Here is a 27,791-nt window from a genome sequence, read left to right on the forward strand (position 1 = left end):
GCTGTTGCCTAATGAAATCTGACATCTGCTGGTATGATGAAGATGGGAAATGCCAATTTTTAAACAGCTGTGCCTATATTTTGCTGAATCTTACTGTGTAGTTATTCATCCTCACTGTAGATTTGTGGCAATCATGCCTCTTATTAGGCCCTTCTGCTCTTCTATACATCAATTTTCATAGGCTGTACAGTTGTGTTAAATCTCCTCAGACAGACATATCCTCCCATATCTTGATTCTTCCCAGAGAATCTTCATTTCAACAACTGGGAAAGGATTAAGAATTCCAGCTACATCTAAGGATCCAAATGTTTCATCCTTCCTTCATTTAAGATGAAGATATTGATGCTCTTCATGGAGTTTCCATCTTCTTCAATCTCTGACAGTAGAATGAAGCACATAAATCTTTTTAATTGTGTTCTCCATACATTTACTTCTGAAGCTGTGGAAATGAGATTTATGGGATGTTGAGCATTGCTTTTACCATTTTCTATGGCAGAGGTCACAAGACCTCTTAATTCACATAGATTTAGCTGTCACATGGATTCCTAATACCTGCATGTTAAAGCATGTGACCTAGCAGAAAAATTGTTACTGTTGTCATATGAGCCAGCAACATTGCTGCCAAGTAATCTTTTAAGTCTTCTTAGAAGCTGAAATGGAAGCTCACTTACCTATAAGGACATCCTCCCTGTGTAAAAAGAAAATGAATGTGTAAAACAAAGTCAAGACAGTGAGGTTTATATAGGTTATAAAATAATAATTTTTTAAAAAAATCATTAAGTAGGTAGAACAGATAACTCTTCATCAGAATTTCTGAGACACTTGTGCACATCCAACTGATAAAATAACATTATCTGTACACAGTAAACGGTTACAATTAAATGTGGTGGGGTAACATAAAGTAATGTGCATACTCGAGTAGGGGGGGAGGAACTCTCTTCTCTAATTTTTCATTTATGGTCCAGCTATAATGCACTGTGCCATTACCTTTTACTTTTTTATAATACCTTTTTATTTTTTATACAGGTAGTCCTTCAGTTGTTAAGTACCAGTAAGTACCTAAGCAATTATTATTTTTACTTATTTTGAGAGTCAAGGACAGAAAAATGGTGTATTATTACATAAATATAATTAAAGTGTCATTGGAAAGCGTCTTGAACCCCTACCATTTCTTTGAGCAATTACACGCACGCTCTCACAAGACTTCACTGTAAATCACAAACTGAGAATACTTAGCTTTAATTTGCATTCCTGCCAGATGCAGGAGCATGAAACTCATCCTGCTGAATCTAGTAAACACCTAGTAAAAATTCATCATTGGAACCCAAAGATGAATCCACAGGAATCAGTTTGGAAACATCTCCCACTGACTGGGTTGATCAGTGGCACAGACAAACTAGAGAATCACTTTGGTTCCTACTGAACAGAATCTGTAGCATATTAGTCAGAAAAAGCTCTGAACAACCACGGAACAATTGAGGTTGAAAGGGACCTCTAGAGATCTTCTAGTCCAACCCCACCATGCAAACCATGGTCAGCTAGAGCAGGTTGTCCAGGATTGAGTCTGTCCAGGTTTTGAATGCCTCCGCAGACATTTGAATGCCTAATCTCTCCGGCCAACCTGTACCAGTGTTCAACTACTGTCACAGCACAAACGTGTTTTCTTGTGTTCAGATAGAATTTCCTGTATTCTAATTTGTACCCACTGCCTCTTGCCCTGTCATTGGGCACTACGGAGAAGAGTCTGGCTCCTGCTTCTTCATTCACTCCTATCAGGTATTTGTACACAGTGAGTTCCCCCTGAGCCTTTTCTTCTTCAGCCTAATTGGTCCCAGCTTTCTCAGCTTTTCCTCATGGAGATGCTCTGGACTCAGCCATCTTAGTGGACCTTTTCAGGAACTCCTTTCAGTAGCTCTGTGTCTGTGTTGTACTGGGGAGCCCAGAACTGGACACAGTACTCCAGGTGTGGCCTCACCAGTGCTGAGAAGAGGGGAAGGATCACCTTTCTTGGTCTGCTGGCAACACTCCTCCTAACACAGCCCAGGATGCTGTTGGCCTTTTTTGCTGTGAGGGTGCATTGCTGACTCACGGCCAGCTTGTTGTCTGCCAGGACCCTAGGTCCTTTTCTGCAAAGCTCTTTTCCAGCCAATTGGCCCCCATTGTGTAGAGGTCCCTGAGGTTATTCCTTCTGCGAGGCAGGACTTTGCCTTTCCCTTTGTTGAACTTCATGAGGTTTCCATATGCCTCTCTCTCCAGTCTGTCAAGATCCCTCTGGATGGTGGAACAACCCTCTGGTGTATCAGCCAGTCCTCCCACTTTTGTATTGCCACAGATGCACTCAAGAAATCTCCTGGATTGCTTGTGTCCTTCTGCATTATGCTTCTAGCAGATATCGGAGTGGTTGAAGTCACCCGTGAGGACCAGGGCCTGTGACCATGAGACTTCTTCCAGTTGTTTGAAGAAGGCCTCAAGTACTTCTTCCTAATAAGATCTATAGAAGATATCTACTACAATCATGACCCATAAGCTCTCAGCTGGCTCCTGACCAATCCCAAGGCAGAGCTCCATGCATTCCAGCTGTCCTCACCATAAAAGGCAACTCCGCCTCTTCACCTCTCCTGCTTGTACTTCCTAAAAGGCCTATATCCCTCCATTGCAGTATTCTAGGCATGTGAGCCATCCCACCACATATCTGTCATCCTATAGAGGTCATATCCCTGTAAGTGCATACTTCTGACTCCCCTTGTTTGTGCCCCAGACTGCATGCATTAGTGCAGAGGCACTTTGGAAGGGTACCCAAGCATGCCAATTCCCTTAAACAGGCTTTAGAGCTTTCCCTATAACGCTCTTCTGCAAGCATTTCCTTCTTTACATGCCAACACTCAAAGGGATTCCATTTCCACTCTTGTTTTGTTGATTTTTGCGCCCCTTCTATTTTCATCAACCCAGACCTTCGGCTTGCCTATCTTATCCCCAACTTCTCTGTCTGTTTGTTCCTCATCATTTCTAATTTAAAGCTCTCCATACCAGGTTTGCCAGCCTGTTGACAAAGATATCTTTGCAAACTAAGTCAAATGGATCCCATCTCTTCCAAGCAGCTGATGGCCCTCAAAGAGGTCCTCGTGGCCACAGAAACTGAAACCCTGCTGCCAACACCAGCTGTGTAATTAGTACCTGCAGGATCCATTGAGTCGTACTCAGGCCTTTCCCTATCACGACTGACAAGAATACCACCTGGGCTTCCTCCCTCCATACCTAAGGATGTATGGGTTAGACAGAGAAAGTTCGCAGGCCCATCCCTCACATCCCACTGCACAAACCATTACCTCTGGCTGTGTGCTGGGCCTAGCTCTTATATAGGCCTTTCCCTAGCACGGGTTAAAAGGAAGGAGCTTACCCTCCCTACTTAGGGTTAAGCTAGAACAAAGATTGCAGGCACCACTTGATGAAGGACAGCTGACAGAGTTTGTCAGAATCTGCTAGACCTTAGCTTTACCTTATCCTTAGCCTTACCTGGCAGCAGTAGGCAACCTCATGTTCCTCCGAAGGTTCCCAGGAGTTCCCAGGTGGCTGACAAAGTGCTCAGAAACTCAAGAACATGTCAAGGAAGCAGAGCCCAGAAACTGCTACATCTGTTGGCTGCCTCTGTTAGCTGTGCTCTGGGAGCTCCGCTCCAGCCCTCATGGTTACGTAGACCATATAGTGGGACAAACCAAGCATATACAGCAACACACAGTCAGATTCCCTGCCTGTTTAACTGAAAAGTCAGGTCAAGTTTTCTGAAAAGGGTCCATGCAAGTGGGTGCCAGATTTCAAGACAACCTGTAATGAATTCTGAGTAGAACATGAGCAGCTTATACATTTATGGTAGAAATCAGGACAATGGAATTAGACTTTTGAGACATTTCAGAGTCTTTCCACTAGCCTCCACAGGCTTTGTACTGAGTTCCCAAAACTCTGAGTTTCACCAGCTGTACTATTAGAATTGCAATATTCAAACACATTCAGACTTTTGTTCCATTCATTTTAGATATATTTGAGCTATTAATAGATGTGGTGAAGCTGAACAGCTCCAGACCAAATTCCTGCAGGTTAAATGTTCAGAAGTACAATTTAGATTCAGACTAAAGTAGATGGTAAATTTCATTAACAGAGGATGCTGCAGAACTGGAGGTCCTATTATTGTGAGGAGATATAAAACTAATGTCATACATTAAGTGGCAAAGGGCCAGTGGTCATGCTTGAATGAGAAATAATTCAAAGCATATATAATATTAGTGGCTTTGTGTGACTGCAAAAGTCACTCCATCCACAGATATGTAATTATACAGTACTTCCTAAACTGCTTTGAGTTGCACTGAATGGTATAAATGCCTTTATATGCCAACATAATAGAAGCCTTCACAGAGAATATTTATTTTTGAATTATCAGGACCTTTAAATGCTGTCGGAATGCCAGCCTCTGTGACATAGTAAAAATGAGGATATGCCACTCATTAGTTATTTTCCTCTGTCAAAAATGATATGCTTTGTTACCCAAGCTCTGCAGTTCCAACACATTTTTGCTTTTTTTGGTGTGACTACTTTTTAGGTTAAATATACTCCTTCCTACAGTACTGATGGGTTCTGGATGACTTGTGTTTTCTCAGTTACTGATGTTTTCTCTTCTGTTTGAACAACCAAGGCAGGGAAGACCTTTTTGATCAATGTAAAATCAGCCATCAACTGAAGCATCATCACTCACAACCTGCTATCAAAAAAAGGACTTGAGGCCGCCTAGCTCAGGAAGACCTGGAGGGAGGACTGCCATCATATTTTACCCCTTTCAAGGTACTCAATAAAAATAACCTCCCCTTTGCACCTGCGATGAAGGTAAAGAAGTCCACAGACACTTGTTTCAAGCATGGGTCTGTATGTGTCTGTAGAACTGCCCCATTTTTCTTGTAAGTTCACATAGGTAAGTTGTCACTAAAACAATATTTATGTTTTATGGTTTCTGTGGCCCACTGCTTCTGAATAGCTTATATTTTCTGATGACACTGATGAGTCAGTGCAAAATTATATTGTCTGACATTCAATTCAGAAGTATGCACAAGTTTGTCAGCTAGGAATTTAAGGTTCACAACGGTGAAAATTTAGGTTTTGGTCAGTAGTGGTTATCTATTAAGTTTCCTTTAAGTTTCTGACACTGGATGCTGGGGAATATACTGGCAGAACCAATATTCAATCTACTAATAATTTAGTTCAGGGTATATATTAGTCACTGTTCTGATGATCATATATAATTTGAAACAAAGCACAACTGAATTAAAGGAAACTCAACTACAAAGAAGCTTGAGAAGCCATCTAATCCATCTGCTACTTTAAGGGATTAGTTATCCTGGCAGCAGTTTGTTTAACCTATTCTTAAAAAGCTTTGAACAACAGAGGATGTTTCCTCACAAAACTCATCTGTACTAAAGAATGTCTGTAAGAAATTGGAACACTCCTCGACTGTCTATTTGGGTTGCTGATCCATTGGACTTTCAAAATAATCCCAAACCTCCATAGTTTTCTCTTCACAATTCCCTGTAAAAGTCCTAAAGAATCCTCTAAAAACCAGGGCTTATAGGATTTGTAATGGTCTTATTCATTATGTTGTATGTATGCTCCAGTCCCTTACTGTCCAAAATGTAATTGTGTGTGTATGGTCCATGTATTTTAGGCAAAAATGGTCAGATATAGGACTAATGCTATAAAATAATGAAGGATCTAACAAAGGTTTGAAAAGAATACATACTTTACACGGTTAGAGTTTTAAAATAAAAGAGACTGGATATCTTTATGACCGCTTAAATATGACTTAACCAGAGAAAAGCTTTGGATTTCTCATCTTCTCAAACAAGATCACAGTTCTAACACCATCTGAATGCACACAAAACCTAAATACAGTCCCTGGATGCCATTCTGCTGGTGCAGAGCTTGGAGCAGGAAAGATGAACTTAACATTGCAGCAAGTCATTCCCTGTTGATGGATTCAGCTTTTATCATTAAGACCCTGTATTTCTAAGTCTTTCATGTACATGGTGAGGAAAGGCATTATGGAAGGCTGGGGGAGGAGGGGGTGGATGGGAACTACACAAATGACACAGTCATGGAGGAAGAGAAAGGAGAGGAAAAGCAAGAGAGAATTATAAATTTTACCTTTCCAAGGCCTGATCAAACTTTATATGGTCCATTATAAGGAAATCAGCTAAAAATATTTCATGAAAATGAAAATTTACCACATTATCAAATGATTCAAAACCAGCTGAAATAGCAGCTCAGAAATATCAGGAAACAAGATTGGAAGCTTTTGCATAGAGACAACTTTTAGACAACTTTCTTCAGTAGAAATCTTTTATGCATTATAGTCCTGACCCTACCCCACTGAAAGAATCTGCAGCATTATTGCCTTAAGTAAAGATCAAGCTGGGAAGTCTAGTAAAGGAAAAGTAGTCAAATTTGCAAGCTGTTTTAAAGATTATCCTGTGTAATCAGAATGGCATATAGTCTTGTTTCTGGTATGCAAGAGCTATAAACATTTTTCCCATGCTTGCCAGGCTGGACTTAAGTGCTAGGTGCCAGCTTCTTACCTCACCTGTTGGCAAATAGTAATACAAAGAGAAAATAGATTGTGAGCATGGGGTTTTGGTTCTCGTAATGGTAATGTCAGGGAGAGAAGGGAAAAAAGTACAAAAAGATAAGAAGCACTAATAGCCAGGTCATCACAAATGAATAAGGACAGCAAAGGAGAAGAGCAGAAAGTGCAGCGATGAAAACAGAATGGCGATACCAATCTGTATTTCCTCTGTTTCTTCTCTAAGATACAAGACCGCTGACTGCAATGATAGATTCAATTAACCTTCCACTTTATCCTGGTACTTACATTGAAGTACATATTTCACTTCACCTGGTGTTGACAGTAATTTATATATATATAGTTGTAAACTAATATGGGATTATTGCATAATTATCTGCTTGCATAAACATCGCAAAACAATGTTTAATATTCAAAAGAAATACAATTTTATTTTTGTTTTGGAAAAGGAATTACCAGCAATATTTCTGCTTTTTTGAGGAAATGTTATTATTTTACTGACAGTGGGAATACCAGACATAGGAAAGTAGATCTGACAAATATTTAAATTTTACATTTGGATATTTAGTGCTGTAAAGAAATCCTATACTTAATGTGCATGCTTATGTGGGTGCACCTGTGTAAATGGCTTGCATCATTAGAAGTAAATTAGTGTTTAGTAAGACTTTCAAATGAACTGCAGCTATAAACCTCCAGTTCAGAAGCATCATATATTATGGCAAAAAATGCAAAGAGTCCAAACTCAACGCAAATCATGTGATTTATAAATTGATTTTTAATGCGAAATATTTTCCAAAATACTTGAATTATTTCCATGTGGATAGACTCAGAGCCTTCATTGCTCATGAATACAGGATCTCCATTTCAAAGATTTAAGAGCATGTACATCAACATCTGATCGCAATGACTGTATAAACTGGTGGGAAAACTAGCATGAGCATTGAAGTTTGTGACCGTCTGTTTGTTTGTTCAACAGTCACTTTGTTGAAAGTGAAGAGAAAATTCTCTACTGTATTACTCACAAATTCAAACACCTCTACAAGACAGAAAAGAAAGAGGAGCTGAAACACGAAGTGATTTTTAAAAAGACAATACTTAGAGGTAATCTAAGTCTAAGCTTAGACTTGAAGAAAGCTGGTCTGAAATACTTATATTTTGCTTTGTATTTCATCAGGTGAAGTTGACAACACCTACACAGGTGTTTTTTAAAGGACTAGCTCTGCAGTGACTGACTTTAGTGCATATATTGACCTCAGAAGAGTTATTATACAACTGAAGATCTAATTCTTCCTTCTAAGAGTAATATTTACTGTGAAATTAGTGGAGCAATGACAGCTTACATCATGTGATGGGGAGCAAGAGAAAATGGGACTCTCATATCTCAGCATTAGACCTATTAGAGAAAACCATTGTAGTCCTCTGAGTGTTTACCCAGTTGCCTGCAATCCTATGTACTCTTCTTCTTAAGAATCCAAGTCATCCCATTGTCTCAAAGCTCCAGTGATTTTTTTCCAGTCCTGGAAAACTTCTTATCTCAACCCACAAGTTTTACTTTTTTTTTTCTGATTCTTTCCCCCATCCCACTGGTGGGGGGGGGGAGTGAGTGAGCCACTGCATGGTGCTTAGTTGCTGGTTGGAGTCAAACCACGACAGGGTCAAGATAAAAGTTATTTAAGCAAAGCAGAAATGGAAGAAGAAAGAAAAGAAAACCACTGATGCAAAGGCAATCACTTACCACCTCCCATAGGTAGACCAATGCCCAGTCAGTTCCCAAGCAAAAGATCGCTAACCCTCCTAAACCCCCCTCCTTTTCCTTTTAATTGCTGAGGATGACATTATATGGCATGGAATATCTCTTTGGTTTGTTTGGGTCATCTTCCTGGTTGTGTACCCTCCCAAACTCTTGCATATCCCCCAATCTATTCACTGGGGGGCAAAGTGAGAAACAGAAAAGGCCTTGATGCTGTGCAAGCACTGCTCAGCAACAGCTAAAATATTTGTGTGTTATATCAGCATTGCTTTGGTCGCAAATGAAAAAAAATGCAGCACCATACAAACTGCTGTGAAGAAAATTAAATCCATCCCAGCCAGACTCGGTACATAATCTTAATTCACTTAAGAATTTTACACATTTTCTTAGATTCAAAATAATTTGGAAACTAGAAAACTATCGTGGTTTTGATAAAAGTGCAACAGATATTACTTGAAAGAAATAAAATTGTGGCACTTGTCTCGAGACTGATTGCGATACTCAAATTTGTGAGAACTTCTTCAGATGACTTCATTGATACTGACTTCGTTGAGAATAGTTGCCTTACTTAGGTCTCATCAAGCTGAGAAAATTTACCAGAATATGGCTCATTAAAGTAGTAATTTTACTACTATCTGCTGCTCTATGATTTTCATTTTAGAATCCTCAAGAGTTTCTTAAAATTAAAAATATATGTGCACATACTTATATATATGCATGCACACACATACACACTCACACTCACTCATATATATGTGTGTATAAATTATGTATCTCTTAAGGTTTGCCCAGAAAATTGAAAGTTAGTCAGGAATACTGCAGATTATATTTTGTCATTTGAAATGCAAGTAAAGAATTTGAATGTTGTTTTACAATAATCTAGTGGTGCTATTCGTGAGGAAACTAAAGAATTGTGACAGACTTGTATGAGTGCCAGTACATTAAAGCTTAATTCAGTAGTATTTGTAAAGCATTCAAATGGCAGAATGATGAAAATTCTGAGATAATCTAATAGAATAAATGAACAGAGGTTCCTGAGTGTCAAGACTGTGCTGGGAGAAAACTGTGAATTTTGAAAACCCATGATGCCTAAACATTTTAAAGCCTGACTAATCTGTGTTCTCATCATTAAAAAACATAGCACTGGAAGGATTTTAACAAATGACAAACCTCTTAATTTTCTATCTCGCTGCTGTTGACAACTTACCTTGATCTTAACCAGTACTGCGTGGTCAAAACCCAATAAAGACAGTGACATCACTCATAAATTATGGCGACTTTTATATTTCATTCTTTCTTTTAAATTCTTGAACATACTACTTAAATCCCATTTGCAGTCATAGAGCACAGAAGTCTGTCCTTCTCTACTCTTGTGCAAACCCTAAAGCTCTTTGTGGAGTAGCCATACGACTTCAGTGGAAGTTATTGTTCATACACAGGGTTACTTCAGGTGCCATCTGGGGCAGTGGCAGAGACTGACATGGTTTAAATGATGGGCAAGAAGGTACGGCATGATAGATGAAGATTTAAAAGTAGTATAACATTGTAAGTCACTTGCTCTAAGTGTTAAAGATCCTCTGGTATAAATTCCCTTGCCAAGGTTAGAAGGACTTTATGTTTGGCTACCTTCAGCTTCCAGTAAGAAAAACAACTGCAAGCAAAATATGTTATTTGAATACCTTGTACATTGATATTAATTTCAATGCTTTTATGGTATGTTATTTCAGAGATTAGTAGTGGGGTTCCCTGGTGATTTTCCACTATAATAAGTCCCCATGACTGAAAACAAGTAGCTTGTAATGAATGACACCTTCAAGGTAAAGTGAGATTGCTACCTGCTGTTACAGCTGGTCAAAAAGAAAAGCAACTGATTTAACTCATTATTTTTTCTTGCATTTTAACACTTGAACAACTGACCCAAAACTTGTGATAAAACTAAATATTTTCTTAAAGTTCCACTTTTATATTTACAGTCCATTTGGTATGGCAGTTATGAAATATTTTTACTTGATTAAAATTCATAGGTACTTCCATTTCCTTTGAAAACATATATTCCCTTTAGCACCTGGCAGAATCATAGAATGGTTTGGGCTGGAAGGGACCTTAAAGATTATCTAGTTCCAACATCCCTGCCAAGGGCAGGGATACCTTCCACTGGATCAGGTTGCTCCAAGCCCCATCCAACCTGGCCTTGAACACTTCCAGGGATGGGGCATCCGCAGCCTCTCTGGGCAACCTGTTCCAGTGCCTCACCACCCTCACAGTAAAGAATTTCTTCTTAATATCTCATCTAAATCTACCCTCTTTCAGTTTAAAACTGTTACCCCTTGTCCTATCATTACACTCCTTGTTAAAGAGTCCCTCCCCATCTTTCCTGTAGGCCCCCTTTAATTACTGGAAGCGTACTATAAGGTCTCCCCAGAGCCTTCTCTTTTCCAGGTTAAACAACCTCAACTCTCTCAGCCTGTCCTCATAGGGGAGGTGCTCCAGCCCCCCGAACATCTTCATGGCTCTCCTCTAGACCCGCTCAAGCAGGTCCATGTCTTTCTTATGTCGGGGGCCCCGGAGCTGAACACGGTACTCCAGGTGGGGTCTCATGAGAGTCACCTCTCTTGACCTCCTAAACACACTTCTTTTGATGCAGCCCAGAATGCCATTGTGTTGTGCAAGTGCACATTGCTGGCTCATGTTCAGTTTTTCATCCACCAATACCCCCAAGTCCTTTTCTGCAGGGCTACTCTCAATCCACTCATTGCCTAGCCTGTATTTGTGCTTGGGATTGTCCCGACTCATGTGCAGGACATTGCACTTGGCCTTGTTGAACTTCATGAGGTTCGCACGGGCCCATCTCTCAAGCTTGTCAAGGTGCCTCTGGATGGCATCCCTTCCCTCCAGCGTGTTGACCACACCACACAGCTTGGTGTCATTAGCAAACTTGCTGAAGGTGCACTCAATGCCACTGTCCATGTCGCAGACAAAGATGTTAAACAGCGCCAGTCCCAACACTGACCCCGAGGAACACCACTTGTCGGTGGTATCCACATGGACATTGAGCCATTGACCACAACTCTTTGACTGTGACCATCCAGCCAATTCCTTATCCATCGAGTGGTCCATCCATCAAATCTGTCTCTTGAATTTAGAGACAAGGATGTCATGTGGGACAGTGTCAAACACTTCACACAAGTCCAGGTAGATGATGTTCATTGCTCTTCCCTTATCCACCAACACTGTAACCCTGTCATAGAAGGCCACCAAATTTGTAAGGTGCAATTTTCCTGTAGTGAAGCCATGTTGGCTGCCACCAATCACCTCCTTATTATCCATGTACCCTAGCAGAGTTTCCAGGAGGATCCACTCCATGATCTTGATGGGCACAGAGGTGAGACTGACTGCCCTGTAGTTCCCTGGGTCTTCCTTTTTTCCCTTTTTAAAAATGGGGGTTATTTTTAACCTTTTCCAGTCAGTGGGAACTTCCCCAGACTGCTGTGACATCTCAAATATGATGGATAGTGGCTTAGCCACTTCATCCGCCAGTTCCCCCAGGACCTGTGGATGCATATCATCAGGTCCCATGGACTTGTGCACCTTCAGGTTCCTTAGATGGTCTCGAACCTGACCTTCTCATACAGTGGGCTGTTCTTCATTCTCCCAGTCTCTGCCTTTGCCTTCTGTGTCTTGGGTGGTGTGGTTGGAGCACTTGCCAGTGAAGACTGAGGCAAAAAAGTCATTGAGTACCTCAGCCTTCTCCATGTCCGGGGTAACCAGGTCTCCTGTTCCTTTCTGGAAAGGGCCCACATTTTCCTTAGTCTTCCTTTTATCACCGATGTACCTATAGAAGCTTTTCTTGTTGCCCTCGATGTCCCTGGCTAGGTTTAATTCTATCAGGGCTTTAGGTTTCCTAACCTGATCTCTGGCTGCCCGGACAATTTCTCTGTATTCCTCCCAGGCTACCTGTCCTTGCTTCCACCCTCTATAGGCTTCCTTTCTGTGTTTGAGTTTGTCCAGGAGCTCCTTGTTCATCCATGCAGGTCTCCTGGGGGTTTTGCCTGACTTCCTCTTTCTTGGGAAGCATTGCTCCTAAGCTTGGAGGAGGTGATGCTTGAATATTAACCAGTTTTCTTGGTCCCCTCTTCCCTCCAGGGCTTTATCGCATGGTACTCTACCAAGCAGATCCCTGAAGAGGCCAAAGCCTGCTCTCCTGAAGTGCAGGGTAGTGAGCTTGCTGTGCACCCTCCTCACTGCTCCAAGGATCTTGAACTCCACCATTTCACGGTCACTGCAACCAGGAAGAAGAATCAGGCTAGAAGAAGAATCAGGCTAGATTCTTTGGAAGGGAAAAAGAGAAAAAAATTTATCCTACCCAAGGATAAGGAGCAAGAGGGCTGTGGAAACTGTCCAACACATACCCCTATGCCTATTTTTTTCTCTGTCTCCAGTGACCCTGAGATCAGGTACAAACTGAAGTTTACACTGAATCACTGGGGTAGACATATCTTACAGCCCCTTTGCACAGACAAATTTAAAGAATTGTTTTGCCAAATTATTCATCACCCTTCAAAGAAATCTGAATGTTGGACTCTATGACATCTGTATTGTCAACAGCAAATGTTCAAAAGCATATGTCAGGATTACCAAAAATCAGTTTTCATAATAGGTGTTGAAAAAACATTATATAATTCACAAGAAATACTCTTCTGTTTTTCAGGTTATTAGAGGTCATATTTTCAAGCTCCACTTACAAGGACCAAAATAAAAAGTTCTTATTTTTAAAAATATATTTTCATGTAAATTAAAGAATATAGTAGTGCTTTAAGAAAGACATTATATATGTTGAGACGTATAATGAAGTCACACAACATGATGAACGATAACCAGTATTTCTACTGGTTTTGTATTTCACAGAAAGCTAATTCTGATATATTATCATAAAAAAAGGATTCTTTTTCTGGAAATTAAGAATGCTGTGAGTCTCTGGATTCCACATAAAATTCTTCTTAAGCACTTTGAATAAAACTTGTAAAATACAAATCTGGTCTTTTGATTAATAATAGTTATAGTAGCCATTATTGAGAGTATTACAAATAAAAGAATAAAAATATCATCTTCTTCCCCTCACCCCAGATAATAAGTTGAAGGGTGCATTTTGGAAGTGCTTGCTGCATTATTGAGAAGGAGGGAAAAATGAGAATGCCATTTGTAATACCATATCAATCACTGTTCTTGCAGCTTTTCTACCTATTGTCATGCCTGATCTTCAGACCCCAGGGAGACACCAGAACAGTAGTAGTTTGTCTTGCTCAGTCTGCATCGAAGAAAGAAATAATCTGAAGCTCACGCACAGTTTTATACTCCATGCAGTAGGTTTCCATTGTGCTGACTGTTGCTGACAAGAATCAGGGTGAAAATTCAATGGAGAGTGGACCACTGTTGACAAAGTGCAAACCCAGAAATTTCCTATAGCCTCCCCTTTTAGTGTATGCTTGAGAATAAAGAGATTGTTTTTCTTATTATTAATATGAAGGCAGAGTACATTTTTTTGAATATTAGATTCCAATCTTTTTTGTAAAATAGCAAGATAATTATAATAAAATTGACTGCACATCCACTGGCTGCATAAAAAGCAATGTATTGAGAAAACATCACTATACAAGAAAAAGTAACAGTATAATTAAACCACTATAAATAGTAGCAGGTATCTGAATATTGTTTGGCTTCCTTTTACTCTCCTCCTTCTAACTTGCAGCAAAGATTTATAAATGTGAGTTTTAAAAGCATTTTCCCAGCACTCCTTGGTAGTAATTGTATTCACCATTACTGACAATATCTCTGCATCAGTACAGAATATAGGAGAGTGCTAGTTCTTTGTATCCCTCTTCCTTTGATCACTGCTCCTCTAAATAATATAGGAGATTGCCAAGATTTTGCTTTAGTGTCAATTTATCACAAAAAAAAGCACCATTGCTTCTTATTGGTTTGAACTGATGCATTCTTGTTTAAGCTTATTGTTATACCACAACTGTTGCTAAAATGCAGTGTTACCAGACTGGAATTCAAGAGTGGATTTCTCATACGTTGAATAGATTCACAAAATTTATTCACTGATATGTTGGCACTTAAATATTCCTTAAAATGTGTAATCTCATATTGACTTAGCACCTTTGAATTGTAGTCTCTCTCAGTAACTTCTCAGGGGGTTTCTGTGGTTTGGTTTGTTTTGTTTTGTTTTTTTAATTTCTATACCTCCCCTCCCCCCGTTTTTAAGACTGCTCTCTCACTGCAGAGCTTTCACAGGGAGACATCTATTTTACATGTTATGGCCCAGTACGTGAGATGGAAACCAAACTCCAGCAGCATTCTCAAAGAAAGCCTCTGCTATTTGGCTACAGTACTTAGCTTTAACGTCTTTGCACATGAAATTATCCAATAATTACCTGCAACTTTAAAAGCAAAGTAATTAACATTAAATCAAACCTGAATACTAACTAAATATATGAAAAGCCAAATAAATGTATAAACAAACCTATATAAGTATGGTATACTTTCTCTTTCAAAACTTCTATTTCTGGTTACTGGACAATTGCATAGAACATTAAGAAATCCCCAGTAAAAAAATTAATTTCATTTCTAAATATATTCCTGTGTTAAGTCTAAGGGGTTAGTGCAATATGGGTAGCTGAAATAGGTACATAAAACTGATTTAACTTTACATATATTTAAAAATTCAATAGCCGCAGTTGATACAGAAGATTAAGAAAATCTGAGTTTATACCAAAATAGACACTTATTTCATACTACTGCTAAAAGGTTATTTTGCTATCCACTCGAAAAACACAAAATGCACATGCAAGCATAACATATATTTTCCTTATCTCCTGGTAAGTAGAATTTCAATGGTATATGAAATTGCAGAAATTGCAAATATAAAAGCGCACTAGGTTAATTAATTATTTCTGTCTTTTTCTCTCTCTCTCTCATAAAATGCAATAAAACTGAAGTCACTACAAGCTTGTCACTTAAATGCCATTAAGTCTTCTATGAAATTGCATGTGTAGTCAACAACTGTGTTATTTAAACATTTTATACACATATGATCATACATCTCAACTGGGAATAAAGGCCTACTGATGCAATATTTTCAGCTTCCACAAATTTTAAATGCTGAGTCTCTAGAGCATTTTTCCTAGAACAGGAATGTAAGGAATTAATGTTTAACATGACATATAACAATGTCTATGATACGGAAGCATAGAAATGAAGTTGCTTTTAATTAGAAATGGAAATACATGAACAGAAATTGACTTGAGGAATCATAAGCTTTTCTCACAGTCCAATTTCTCCTTTGAAATACTTAAACTATATCTTTGAGTTCAGGTATGTAAGAGAACTTCCCTGGTGTAGTAAGTTTGGGCATACCAGTTGAGCCCAGCTGAGAAAATGCAGGATAGGATGCAGTTCAAGTGTGTGTCTAAGCCAACAAAAAATTCTCTCAGAAATAGATATCCATAGAGAGGCTAAACACACTTGTCAGAGAATAAGTTGTTCTTCACAAATTCTTTTGTCAAAGCTATGATATTCTGTAGAAACCCAGTCCTTTTTATGGCTATATAATTTCCTTTTCTGAAGTCTGACAGTTAAAAAGATATTCAGGTCAGTTGAAAACACCACTTCTGTTTTTATCCAATTAATCTTCCAGACCCTTCCAAGAATTCCAGACTTCTTTTCTTGACTTTCCTGCTCTGCTATAAATTGAGAAACATTTCGGTGAATAAAATGTTGTTATACTTCATTGCAAAACTGAGGTAAGTGGACCAGTAATCTGGTCCAAAATATTCTAATAATTTTTTTTCTAGTTGGAAAACATTAATTTGTCAAAACCAAACTTTTGCTGGTAAACATAGACTTTATTGTGAAACTTTTTTTCAAAAACTTTTTTTGAGTTCAAGATTAAATATATTATCTGAAAAAAATCAAAGCTCCAAATCTTCTCTCCTCCCCTTTTCAGTCATTCTGTTGGTTAGAACACTGCCCAGGCAGTGATAAATCCAAGTTTAAATTCTTGCCCAATTCAGACATAGACTGGAACTCTAATATCTAATTTCCACTGTTGTTGTGGTTTAAGCCCAGCTGGCAACAAAGCACCAAGTGGCCGCTCACTCACTCCTCTCCCCCTAGGTGGGATGGGGAGGAGAATACATGATGAAAGGCTTGTGGGCCAAGACAAGGACAGGGAGGGATCACTCTCCAATTTTGGTCATGGGCAAAACAGACTCGACTTGGGGAAAAAAAATCAATTTAATTTATTACAAATCAAATCACAGTAGGATAATGAGAAATAAAAACTAAATCTTAAAAACACCTTCCCTTCCCCTCTGTTCTTCCCAGGCTTAATTTCACCCCCAATGTTTCTCTACCTCCTCCCCCACAGCGGCGCAGGGGTACGGGGAATGGGGGTTGTGGTCAGCTCACCACACATTGTCTCTGCTGCTCCTTCCTCCTCAGGGGGAGGATGCCTCACTCTTCCCCTGCTCCACCGTGGGGTCCTTCCCATGGGAGACAGTCCTTCATGGACTTCTCCAACGTGCGTCCTTCCCACAGGCTGCAGTCCTTCAGTCACAGACTGCTCCAGCGCGGGCTTTCCCATGGAGTCACGGCCATCTTCGGGGGCACCCACCTGCTCCAGCGTGGGCTCCTCCCCAGGCTGCAGGTGGGCATCTGCTCCCCTGCTCCCCTCCATGGCCTGGGGGTGGACAGCCTGTGTCCTGGTTTCAGCTGGGATAGAGTTAATTGTCTTCCTATTAGCTGGTACAGTGCTATGTTTTTGAGTTAGGTATTTGAAGAACGTTGATAACACTGATGTTTTCAGTTGTTGCTAAGTAGTGTTTAGTCTAAAGTCAAGGATTTTTCAGCTTCTCATGCCCAGCCAGCGAGGAAGCTGGAGGGGCATGAGGACTTGGGAGGGGACACAGCCAGGGCAGCTGACCCAAACTGGCCAACGGGGTATTCCATACCATGTGATGTCATGTCCAGTATATAAACTGGGGGGAGTGGGGGCGGGAGTAATAGCCACTCGGGGACTAGCTGGGTGTTGATTGGTGGGTGGTGAGCAATTGTACTGTGCATTATTTGTACATTCCAATCCTTTTATCATTGCTGTTGTCATTTTATTAGTGTTATCATTATTAGTTTGTTCTTTTCTGTTCTATTAAATCGTTCTTATCTCAACCCACAAGTTTTACTTCTTTTCCCAATTTTCTCCCCCATCCCCCTGGGGGGGGGAGGGGAGTGAGTGAGTGGCTGCGTCGTGCTTAGTTGCTGGCTGGGGTTAAACCATGACAGCCTGCCATCTCACCACGGGCTGCAGCGGCATCCCCTCCTTCGGCACACCTCCTCCCCCTCCTTCTTCACTGACCTTGCTGTCTGCACAGGGGTTTCTCTTGTTATCCCAGAGGTGCTCCCACCATCGCTGATGGGCTTGGCCTTGGCCAGAGGTGGGTCCAACTTGGGGCCAGGGAAGCTTCTAGCAGCTTCTCACAGGAGCCAGCCCCGCAGCCTCTCCCCCGCTACCAAAACTCCACCACACAAACCAAATACATACTGTGAATGCCTTAAAAACTTAGAAGTAGAATCACTTTCTTACTCCACTGCGACAAAGATTTAATTACTTATACAGAATGAACAGATTCATCTGAGACAATGACATCATAACTAACTTCATGCATTTGAACCACACAGAACATCCACTTGAAACTGTGTCTTATCCATAAGCACATAATCCACATAAGCAAGTGCATTAGTTAACAACCCATGGACTATATTAAGCAAAAGCAAGCTTTAGTTGTCCCTGTCAATCATGTTGAAAAGAGTTGCAATGGCCTTTTTCCTTCTTATGCAGTGAAAAAGTATATTACCACATGTCCAAAATATGGTTTAGAACATGAATCTCCATTCATCATATTCATCATGTCCTCCATCACTTTAACAGCTTCTTGTGTAGTCCTTGGCACAATATAGTAGCTGGAGTCCTGCATATGTGTATTAAGTAATACAGATAAGGCAAACACTATCAATCAAGAAATTGATAAACATTTCAAATAATTCCAGAAGAATGGAATTCCATTAAAACTGTCTGGCGGCTTTTGGCCGATAAAATCTTTCCTCCAAAAATATTCATACAGTTTAAAGGAAATATATCTCCGAGTTGCTTATATCAGCAACTGCATATTTTAGAATATGAAGCACCTATCAGCATAGATAGGATCAGATATTTATGCATCACATTTTTCTTTCAGAATCTGATATAGCTGATAGACTGTAGGTCAATCTTTTCCTCACTGAAAACAATGAAAGCATTGCTACTGTTGTTAAGATCACCATCAAGTACACACTGCAAGTCAACATATTCACATAGTAAAGAATTGCACTATTACCATTTACACGAGAAATGTAATGATAATAAAAATGGACTAGACAAAGATTAAAACAGATTCACCAGAAACTAGGGTGAAAGAGAATAAGTCATATGAATAAACATTTGAAAAGACAGTTTTAATAGTACTGATAGGAAGGAGACTGGTGGTTTTACAGTTGGGCATTCTATAATGAATTTAGTTAACATCATCTGAAGGTGCAGAATAAGCAGGAGGTAAGAGATGAACAAAACGTCAAGGAAAAAAATTCCTCTTCCTCCTCCCTCCTCCCCCAAAGGAAAAAAAAAATATTGGATAGACTAAATTTGTGGGGGAGTTTTCATTTTGAAGTAAAGACCTAAAAATCAGCTATTTAAACAACATCCTATGTAGTACTAATATGAGGAAATAATTAATTCTGAGTCATTCACATACCATTATTTCCCTCTTAATAGCACAGAAGGCCTTGAAAACAAAGAAATATGTAATCCTAAGGAACCAGGAGGATTTAAATAGTACTTACAAATGTTCTTCCCTCCCATGCGCTTTGCATTTATTTAATTTGCATTCAGACCATGCAGACATTAGAGACGTCATAGACAAGTGGTGGATGACAGCAGGACAAGTATATAATACCTTGGGATGATGAACTAGCACCCCTTTGAGTATTGCAAGTGATAGAACAGCTTTCAGAAAGAACAGATCCCATAAGCTTCACCACTTGCTATCATGTAGGTTTGATGTCATCTGTTTACTAAGGAATAAATAATAAGTATCTTCCCTCTTCATTGCTCAGATCCTTCAGCTGAGGTGGGAGTTTCTAATAGTTCCTTCTTATATGACAGTTTAGAGATTAAAAAAAATGTTGATGATTTGTTTTTTAATTAATAAAATGCTGTCACAAATAATTTCCTGTGATGAGGTGTAAACTCATTGAAAATTCTAGTGAAGGTAAATCAAGTTTCCAGTTCTCGTGTATGTAATATTACCAGCCAGACATTTCAGATATATCCTCATAGCACCTCATAAAGTATGAGAACCTTGCATGAAAACTCAGGTACCTGAGACAAAGATCTGATTAATTTTAGGCCTATTTGTTTGTCCAGAGAAAGAATAAACTCTTACTCTGCTGTTTGGATTATCACAGGTGAGAAAATGTTTACCACATGGCTATGTACTAAAGAGCTGGGAAAACAGGCAACTGTTGTTGCTGGATCCTCCTTATTTAAAAAAATGTCCAGGTTTAAAGTTATTTCTGAGACATAGCCTGGTATGAGTTCCAGTTTGTATGTAATGCATTTGCTACAGTATCATACAAAAGAAAGAAACCATCCTCAGTGTAAATAATGGGAAAAGAGAATCATTATATCTCTAAAGAGCACAGTAATATAAATATTAACAAAAGGAAAGCTGGAAAAAGAAAAAGAAAATATTCATACCTTTTTGAGGGATTGTAAATTACATTTGCCTATGTTCTTATATTTTATTTGATTTTCTCACAGAAGTCCCACAGAGTATTATGAAAGGATGATACATAATGTTTCCATAGGATTTAAAGGTGATCTTGAAACAGCTGTGATTAAACTAATAATAAAAAAAGCCTATAGGGTTCTATATTGTTTGCCCAGAACTATCATGGTAGTAATACAGACGACGCATTTGTTACTTACGTTAAAAGAGATTTTCCGTTTTTGTAAGACAGTCTGGAACTTTCACTGTACAACACTAGGATCTGTTCTCTCTGATGCCAAAGAAGGCTCTCTCTGTTGGAGATGTCACATCTGTCATTGAATCCTGATTGCGCCTACGTAGGAGAAACAAGCCTAATCTTGTTTCCTTTAATATCGGTGGCCGCGTTCCCAGCAACTTAACAAGGCAGGAGCTGAGATAGGACCTAAGCACTGCCTTCATGGTGTTAGCTTCCCTCAGCTCCTGCTGCCTACTAAAAACCCTTGAACTTTAATGTCCACAAATCCCACAGAACTTATTCCTATATAGCAAGGTAAAATTTGGTTATGCATATGCCAGTAATATACAAAGACATTCAGCAGGTTTTTACTGAACATGCCAATCCCGGGACAGGCATGGAATCCTGTAGTTGGCTGAGCATCTACTAGGAGATATTTGTCAATAGTCACTGAGAGAATAACATATTCATGAGAAAGAAATTATTAATGTCAGCAAAGGAGCTTTAAAATTAAATATAACCAGTATGAAAGCACCTTTGTGCAGAATCACTCTGCTGACAATAATAACTGACAAAAGTAAATTCATCTTTTCTAGGTCAGCTGTCTCCCTCACCACAGACAAAAAGGATACATGCTTATGGATTCTGTGAATTGTAGATTGGGTAAGACAGAACAGCCTGATGTTTCATCAAAAAAAGGTTTCTGGTATCTCCAGCTTCCACAGGTGTGAAATAGCTCCAACTCAGACAACTCCAACAACCTTGATTTTTCATACCAGCAATCTACATTATTTGAGGTGCAAGACAGAGTATCTCCCTTCCTTAAATGGAAAGCATGTCTTTTATCTCTATGCCTGGTCAAAAGTCCTGGTCACATTTGCATGGTACCACTTGTACTCTCTGTGGAGTGATGTTGATGTCCAGAGAAGATAATGAATTATAATTTAATCTTAGAAAAGAGCATGAAGTATAGTGTTGAACATATAAAAATCATAGTATTGAGTTAAAACAGTTCTAAAATATTCTTTTAGGACTGACTTCTGAAAATGCTAAGTGATTCCAGAACATTCTGAATGGTAGAACAGCTTTTATTTGAGCCAACTTATCAGCTAATAAGGATGAGAAAGGGTAGGGAGAACACTGCTTTTTAGCTGCTCTGAGAACTCTGGTTTTTTTTCCTTTAATCTGACTCACATCAAGCACTGGATTCTCTGTGCTTTAATTTCTTATGAACAGCAGTGAATCATGAAAAGCACAGTAGCCTTCACAGACATTTCAGAGCTGACAGCTCTATTCTCTGTGCACAAGCAGATACATTATTGCTGAAAAAATTTTGGTTTTTACCTTAATCAGATTTTTTTAAAAGTGTGCTCAAAAATTCATTTGAGTGATTTGGGGACTTCACTACAACTTTGGGATAGAGTCAAACAACCTCTGAATTATGTTTTCTTGGGTTTCACAGCTCTCCTCCATAGTTATAACATATGTCTGAAACACGACTGTATAATGTGAAGTTTAACAGGGGCATACTAGGATCAGAACATGCTATCATGTAATTAACAGTGATGTAAGTATAGGGAGGACAAAGTATTTTGTGTGGTTTGCCATTTGGCTTGGTTTCATTCTTCCAGCGTAACCTGGATAATACGTTACCTTACTGGTTTACTTTTATTTGAATTATTCGGAGGTACACATAGGTCTCTAAGCATTGACACTGAGAAATTGCAATTATTATTGGGTTGGACTTGGATATATTTCATTACACTTATATTTATTTTTCTCTCCTGAACTGCAATATATAGCTGTTGTCTTCAACTCAACACACCAAAGTTTTTAAAGAACTTGAGCACATTACTGAAAGCATATTGCAATAACTCTAATAAATTGCACCTATGAACTTCTCTCTGGTTTATTTATATACTGTATCACAGGTTATTAACAGAAAATAACCCACTGAGATACAACATTCTTGTTTACAGTGAGATGTGGGTGGTGACAGCAGGAATATAAAACATAAAATCAACAGGGAACACAGAACTAATAAAAAGACAAGGGTCTATAAAGCAGAAAAAAAACCCAAAGCCAACCGTGAAGGCAAAAATAAAATAAAATAAACTTCCATCATAAAACAATCAAAATCTGCAGTATATTTATAGATACCAGGGAGCACAAATACCCACTGAGCTTGAATATTTAGGGGTGTCAGGAAATCTGTGAGCTATTCAGTATCAAAACTTGATCAGCAGGACATATCTCTCTAAAAAGCTGGTTATGTCTACTTCACTATAGCAAAGGAAAAGAAAGAAAAAAAGAAGACAAGAAAATACAAGAAAAGAAAAAGAAAAAAAAATCACCCAGTGAGAAAACCTTTATGTTTAAAGAAAAAAAAATTTTTGAGAAACTGAGAAGCTTTTGAAACTGTTTGGGGTTGTTATTCCCTTTAAAATTGTTTTCAGATGAACATCTGGTATCTTTACAGCTATCCTGATACATACATTGGATAGATGCCATGAATATATTAACTATTCAGTCCTCAGCATCAGAAGTTCTCGTTGCGATACCAAGAAGAAAATCACCTGAGAAAAGCATGAGAACCTGGAAGGGGTGAGGATATGGCGATTATTTTATATACCATATTATGCTCTGTAGAAAGTACTCTGTAGAGGTCTGTAGAGCTCCTTGTCACTCCTTAATTCTCCTCATCACACTTTATATTGTGCTTCTCTATACCTGCATTTGGTATCACCTTAGTTTCAAAGGGACAGAAGGATTTGTCAGAAAGAAGAGAAAATAAAGTTTTTTTTAAGAAAGATAACAGGTGGGGAGTATCTCTTCTTAATCCTTACTGTTTGCAGAAAACATGAAATGCTACAATTTCTAGCACTCATTAGCTGACAATTCAAAAGTACCATCTATCAAAATAAATGAAAGGCAGAAATATTTCTTAGCTACAAGTACTATATGCTCAGGCTGGAAAACATACCCACAAAACACTGGTAAGGTTGGAAAAGGCTAAACTTTGGCATAAGGCACACAGTTACATCCTTATCTCATGCTGAAGTGCATCTTCACCTTTATGTCATAGTGAAATAGCACGTTCCTGGGATAAGGCAAGTTTACATATCACTCAGTTGCGCAGAACATTGCCAGGCAGAGAGTAACAGGGTCCTGAGGGTTGGAGATGGGACAGAGAGTTCTCATTTATGTCACCAGGGGAAAAACAGCAAGAGAAATAGGCAACAGAAAAATGGTGCTGGGCAGCTCTTGAGAATCCAGTCCTGCTTCTCCTCTGAACCAAAATTCTGTGGTTCATACAATAAATTCTTTGATATGATTTCCCCATCCCTCAGACTTACTCCACCGTTCATGCACCAAATAGCTACACAATTACTCTGAAGACCTTATCTGACCTTAACAGCACGATGTGGCTTGGTTGAGACAACATCGGTCACACAGCACCTGTTTCCATAAGAGTGGGGTCTTCAGAAGTGGGAAGGTTTTGTAATGTAAATAAATTCTCCTTATTCCTCTTCTGATTCTGGCTGTCTGTAGTAAAATACAATAACCTAATTTCAGTCAGTACAGGTACTGCTGTCTGGGCTAGTCACTGACCTGATGCATTAGTTCTCCATACTATGCAGTAAGGTTAAACAAGATCACCAGCTCCCCAGGAGCTGCATATCTTTTGGGGCAACTTCACTGAGTGTCTACTTTGGGTGGATGCCTTTCTGGCATTCTGCAGCTCTAGTAAGCAGTATTACTGTGTCGTTAGTTTTCTCTTTTTTATTTTTATTTTTTCTTTTCTTTCCCTCCCCTCTCCATTCTGAATAGCAAAATACTTCACAATATTGTCAGGAAGGCTGAAGGAAAGGCTGAAGTGTTTTTTTTCAGCTAAAGGGAATCATCAATGTTACAAACAGCTTCTGTTTATGTATCAGCTTCCCCCTCACCCCTCCTAATGAGCATAGATCTGATTTATTCACTTCTTTCTGGGTTTAAAGTCATTGTCTGTAGCAGTTGCAGTGGAAGTGATATACAGCCTGTAAGTCATGTTCATCCCTTGTGAGATTTTCCAAGGAGAATATCAGTCTCCTTGTATGTTTTTGAAGAAAATCTTCCCCTAATTTTTACTTAAAAATTGTGGACAACAATCCTCTGCACTACTTCCTGTGGACCTGTATGCAACCATTCTGTTCAAGGCTGATTAATATTCACATTCTAAGTATTATATATTAGGACGATAGTACCATCTGATTCTTTGCCACTCTACCAAACACCCTACTGTCTTCAGCAGATCTTGGAAATTAACTGGTCTCATCCACAGCAGTTATTGTTTGCCTTTGCCTTGCGATAGTGTTGATAAGTTGTGTAACCTACACTTTGTTCCACTTCATCCAATATATATTGGTTTGAATGTAAAGTTATGTATTTAATTATCAGTAATAATTTTAATTGTATGAAAAAGTAACAAATAAAACATATTCTCATATGTTTTGTCTTAAACAGTGATATGCAAATTGAACTTTAACTGCCAAATCAGAAGTGGCCACTTAATTTACCATATAAAGCTAGTTTAATTTATAATGGACATTTTTGCTTAGCTCATATCTATCTGATGCATTTAAAAAAAAAAAAAAAGCATTTACAAAGGGGTACAATGGTCCCTGGAGACACAGCATCTCATTTTCAATTCAGTTGGCAAGATTACTAATTGCATTATCACATATTCAGCAGCATTCAGCAAAGTTATTTATTCATTCATCCTTAAGACCCAGGATGTCTGGCAGGTCACTGCCAATAAGCACTACCTTGAGAATCTCAGACGACGGTATACAAAGAAAATTAGATGTAGAGCTGCTTGAAAAAAAATCTCTCACAAAGAAGCTAAACCTCTGAGATTTGCCTCTTTGCTAGCTTCATGACTGAATGAAAAAATTTTCTTGTCTCCATGAACAAAAGAAAACAAAAAACCCATAGCTTTCATGAGCATAAAAGAGAAAGGAGGAAAGAAAGGAAGAGAAAATATACAGGCTGATCTGCAAATCATAAAGCATGAGATTATAAAGAATGCAGAGGAGCCAGGAGTCAACATGCCAAACAAGAAGCTGCATCCCACAATCTGATCCTCTATCATGTGTGTGTTGTGCTCAGCTTCACTGATTCTGAGGCAAGCCAATGAAATCCCAGAATAGTTTTCAATATTTTTTTATGCTTCCTTTTTTTCATTACATTTGGCATTAAATTAAAGCCTACGTCTTTCACAGCCTCAAGAGAGAAATTGGGAAAACAAGGCAAAGTTGGGACATGTAGTGATATTTATTGTCTGTTCTGAGGAATAGGAGCTTCAACAATATGTTGTTTAAACAAGACAGGAACAAATTAAGACTCAAAGAATGAGTTTAAACAGCAGTCATGCAAATGAACTGATACAGAAATACCTAAACTCAATTCAGACAAACTGGTTTGAGTATGAATAACACAGCAGACTGCAGCAGAGATCTCTATGAGTTCTCATTTTCTCAGTTTCTCAACATGACCTTATTATAAAACAGAAGGGGCTGAGGAGGAGGGAAGTTAAAATGGAATAGACTAGGAAAAATGGAATTTTGGTGGGAAAGAGAAGCTGTAGCAGACCAGAAAGGTGAGAAGAAAACCGAAGCTACAGCTGAAACAGGAATAGGTTTGGATGAGCAGGGTAAGAAACTTGGGACTAAATCTGAGACTTTGGACCAATTCAGAGAGAAACCAGATACAGAACAAGTTGAGAAGAGATGACCTTATTAAAGGGGAGGGGAAAACACCAGTAAAAGCAATATTATTTTGGATTTGAAGTCTAGGTCACGCACCTGGGGTGGGCAGGGAGACCAGGATCCGGAACCCCTGCGTTAGAGAAAATATAGTCAGCTGTTACTGAGAAATTATAGATGATAGTTGTGTATCTAGAGCACAGACAGGAAGGTTATGGTACCAGAGAAAATTAGCTCACATCAGGAACATGAAAAGGGAATAAGACCCAACTAGGCAAAAAGACTGGGGATAGACATTTTGTGGAAAAAGGAAAGATGCTGGAACTAGGAAAAAGGAGTAGGTCACACTCCTTTTGTGTCACACTCCTGATGTGCTGAGACTGCACATCATCCACTTGATGCCAGCAAAGAGCTGGAAGACCCACTGACCACTAGTCTGAATCATAGAATCATAGAATCATAAAACAGTTTGGGTTGGAAGGGACCTTTAAATGTCATCTAGTCCACCCCTCACTGCAATGAGCAGGGGCATTTTCAACTAGATGAGGTTGCTCAGAGCCCCGTCCAACCTGACTTTGGATGTTTCCAGGGATGAGGCATCTGCCCCCTCTCTGGGCAACCTGTTCCAGTCTTTCACTACCCTCATTGTAAACGATTTCTTCCTTATATCTAGTCTAAATCCGCCCTCTTTCAGTTTAAAACCATTACCCCTTGTCCTACTGCAACAGGCCCTGCTAAAAACTCTGTCCCCATCTTTCTTACAAGCCCCCTTTAAGTACTGAAAGGCCACAATAAGGTCTCCCCAGAGCCTTCTCTTCTCCAGGCTGAACCACCTGAATTCTCTCAGCCTTTCTTCATAGGAGAGGTGTGCCACCCCTCTGATCACTTTTGTGGCCCTCCTCTGGACCAGCTCCAACACGTCCATGTCTTGGATCAAGGCTAAGAACTCATAATTGCCATTAACCTCTCACTGTCTCAAGAGGCAGAGGTCTGTTGGGATGAAGTAAGGGGACTGATCATGTTGATAACCTGCAGTAACATGATGCTCTGTGACAACAATTCTACCTTCCCACCTCATTTCCAGATGAAAACTCAGTTGTTGCACCCTGACATATTTAAATGTTAACATTACAAAAAAACTATGTGATGGCTTGAGGTTGTAATAGAGAGAGTTCAAAGTCCATTGACATAATATTTTCTGTATAAGCATACAGCTTATACAGCTCCTTTGCTTTCAGTTTTAATCCAGCCTTTTATTAGATTTCAGGAAGTAGATCTTCAGCTGATGTTAACAGTAACAGTTCTATTCATTTTAATAGTTCTTCATGATTCATTGCATGAAGCTTTTGATTTCAACAGACCTGATTTTTTCTTGTTTCTTTTCCAGCCTCCTCTGCAAGTTTCCCAGATACCATTACACTGCTCAGACCATCTTATGTTCTTCTGCTGATTCAGTCACTAATAGTGAAGCAATAAGCACCAAAGGAGATGGTTTTTAACAAGTAATTCTTTTGACAGGCTCAGTGGGAGTATTTCTAGCCAAAGTTAGAACACAGTCTTACTTCAGGAAATTCAAGAA

General features: G+C 39.1%; 1 protein-coding gene across 1 annotated transcript; it reads right to left on the reverse strand.

The window, feature by feature from the left end:
* Positions 1–1,494: 1,494 nt before the first annotated feature.
* LOC104835987 lies at positions 1,495–12,863 on the reverse strand. The gene is given in 7 exon segments (XM_010574287.1): positions 1,495–1,821; positions 1,976–2,064; positions 3,175–3,255; positions 11,000–11,383; positions 11,386–11,495; positions 11,497–12,286; positions 12,779–12,863. Coding segments are annotated over 7 exon segments (1,866 nt in total).
* Positions 12,864–27,791: the final 14,928 nt, after the last annotated feature.

The sequence above is a fragment of the Haliaeetus leucocephalus genome, unplaced genomic scaffold (assembly GCF_000737465.1).
Source record: "Haliaeetus leucocephalus isolate CR32 unplaced genomic scaffold, Haliaeetus_leucocephalus-4.0 Scaffold417, whole genome shotgun sequence".
NCBI lineage: Eukaryota > Metazoa > Chordata > Aves > Accipitriformes > Accipitridae > Haliaeetus > Haliaeetus leucocephalus.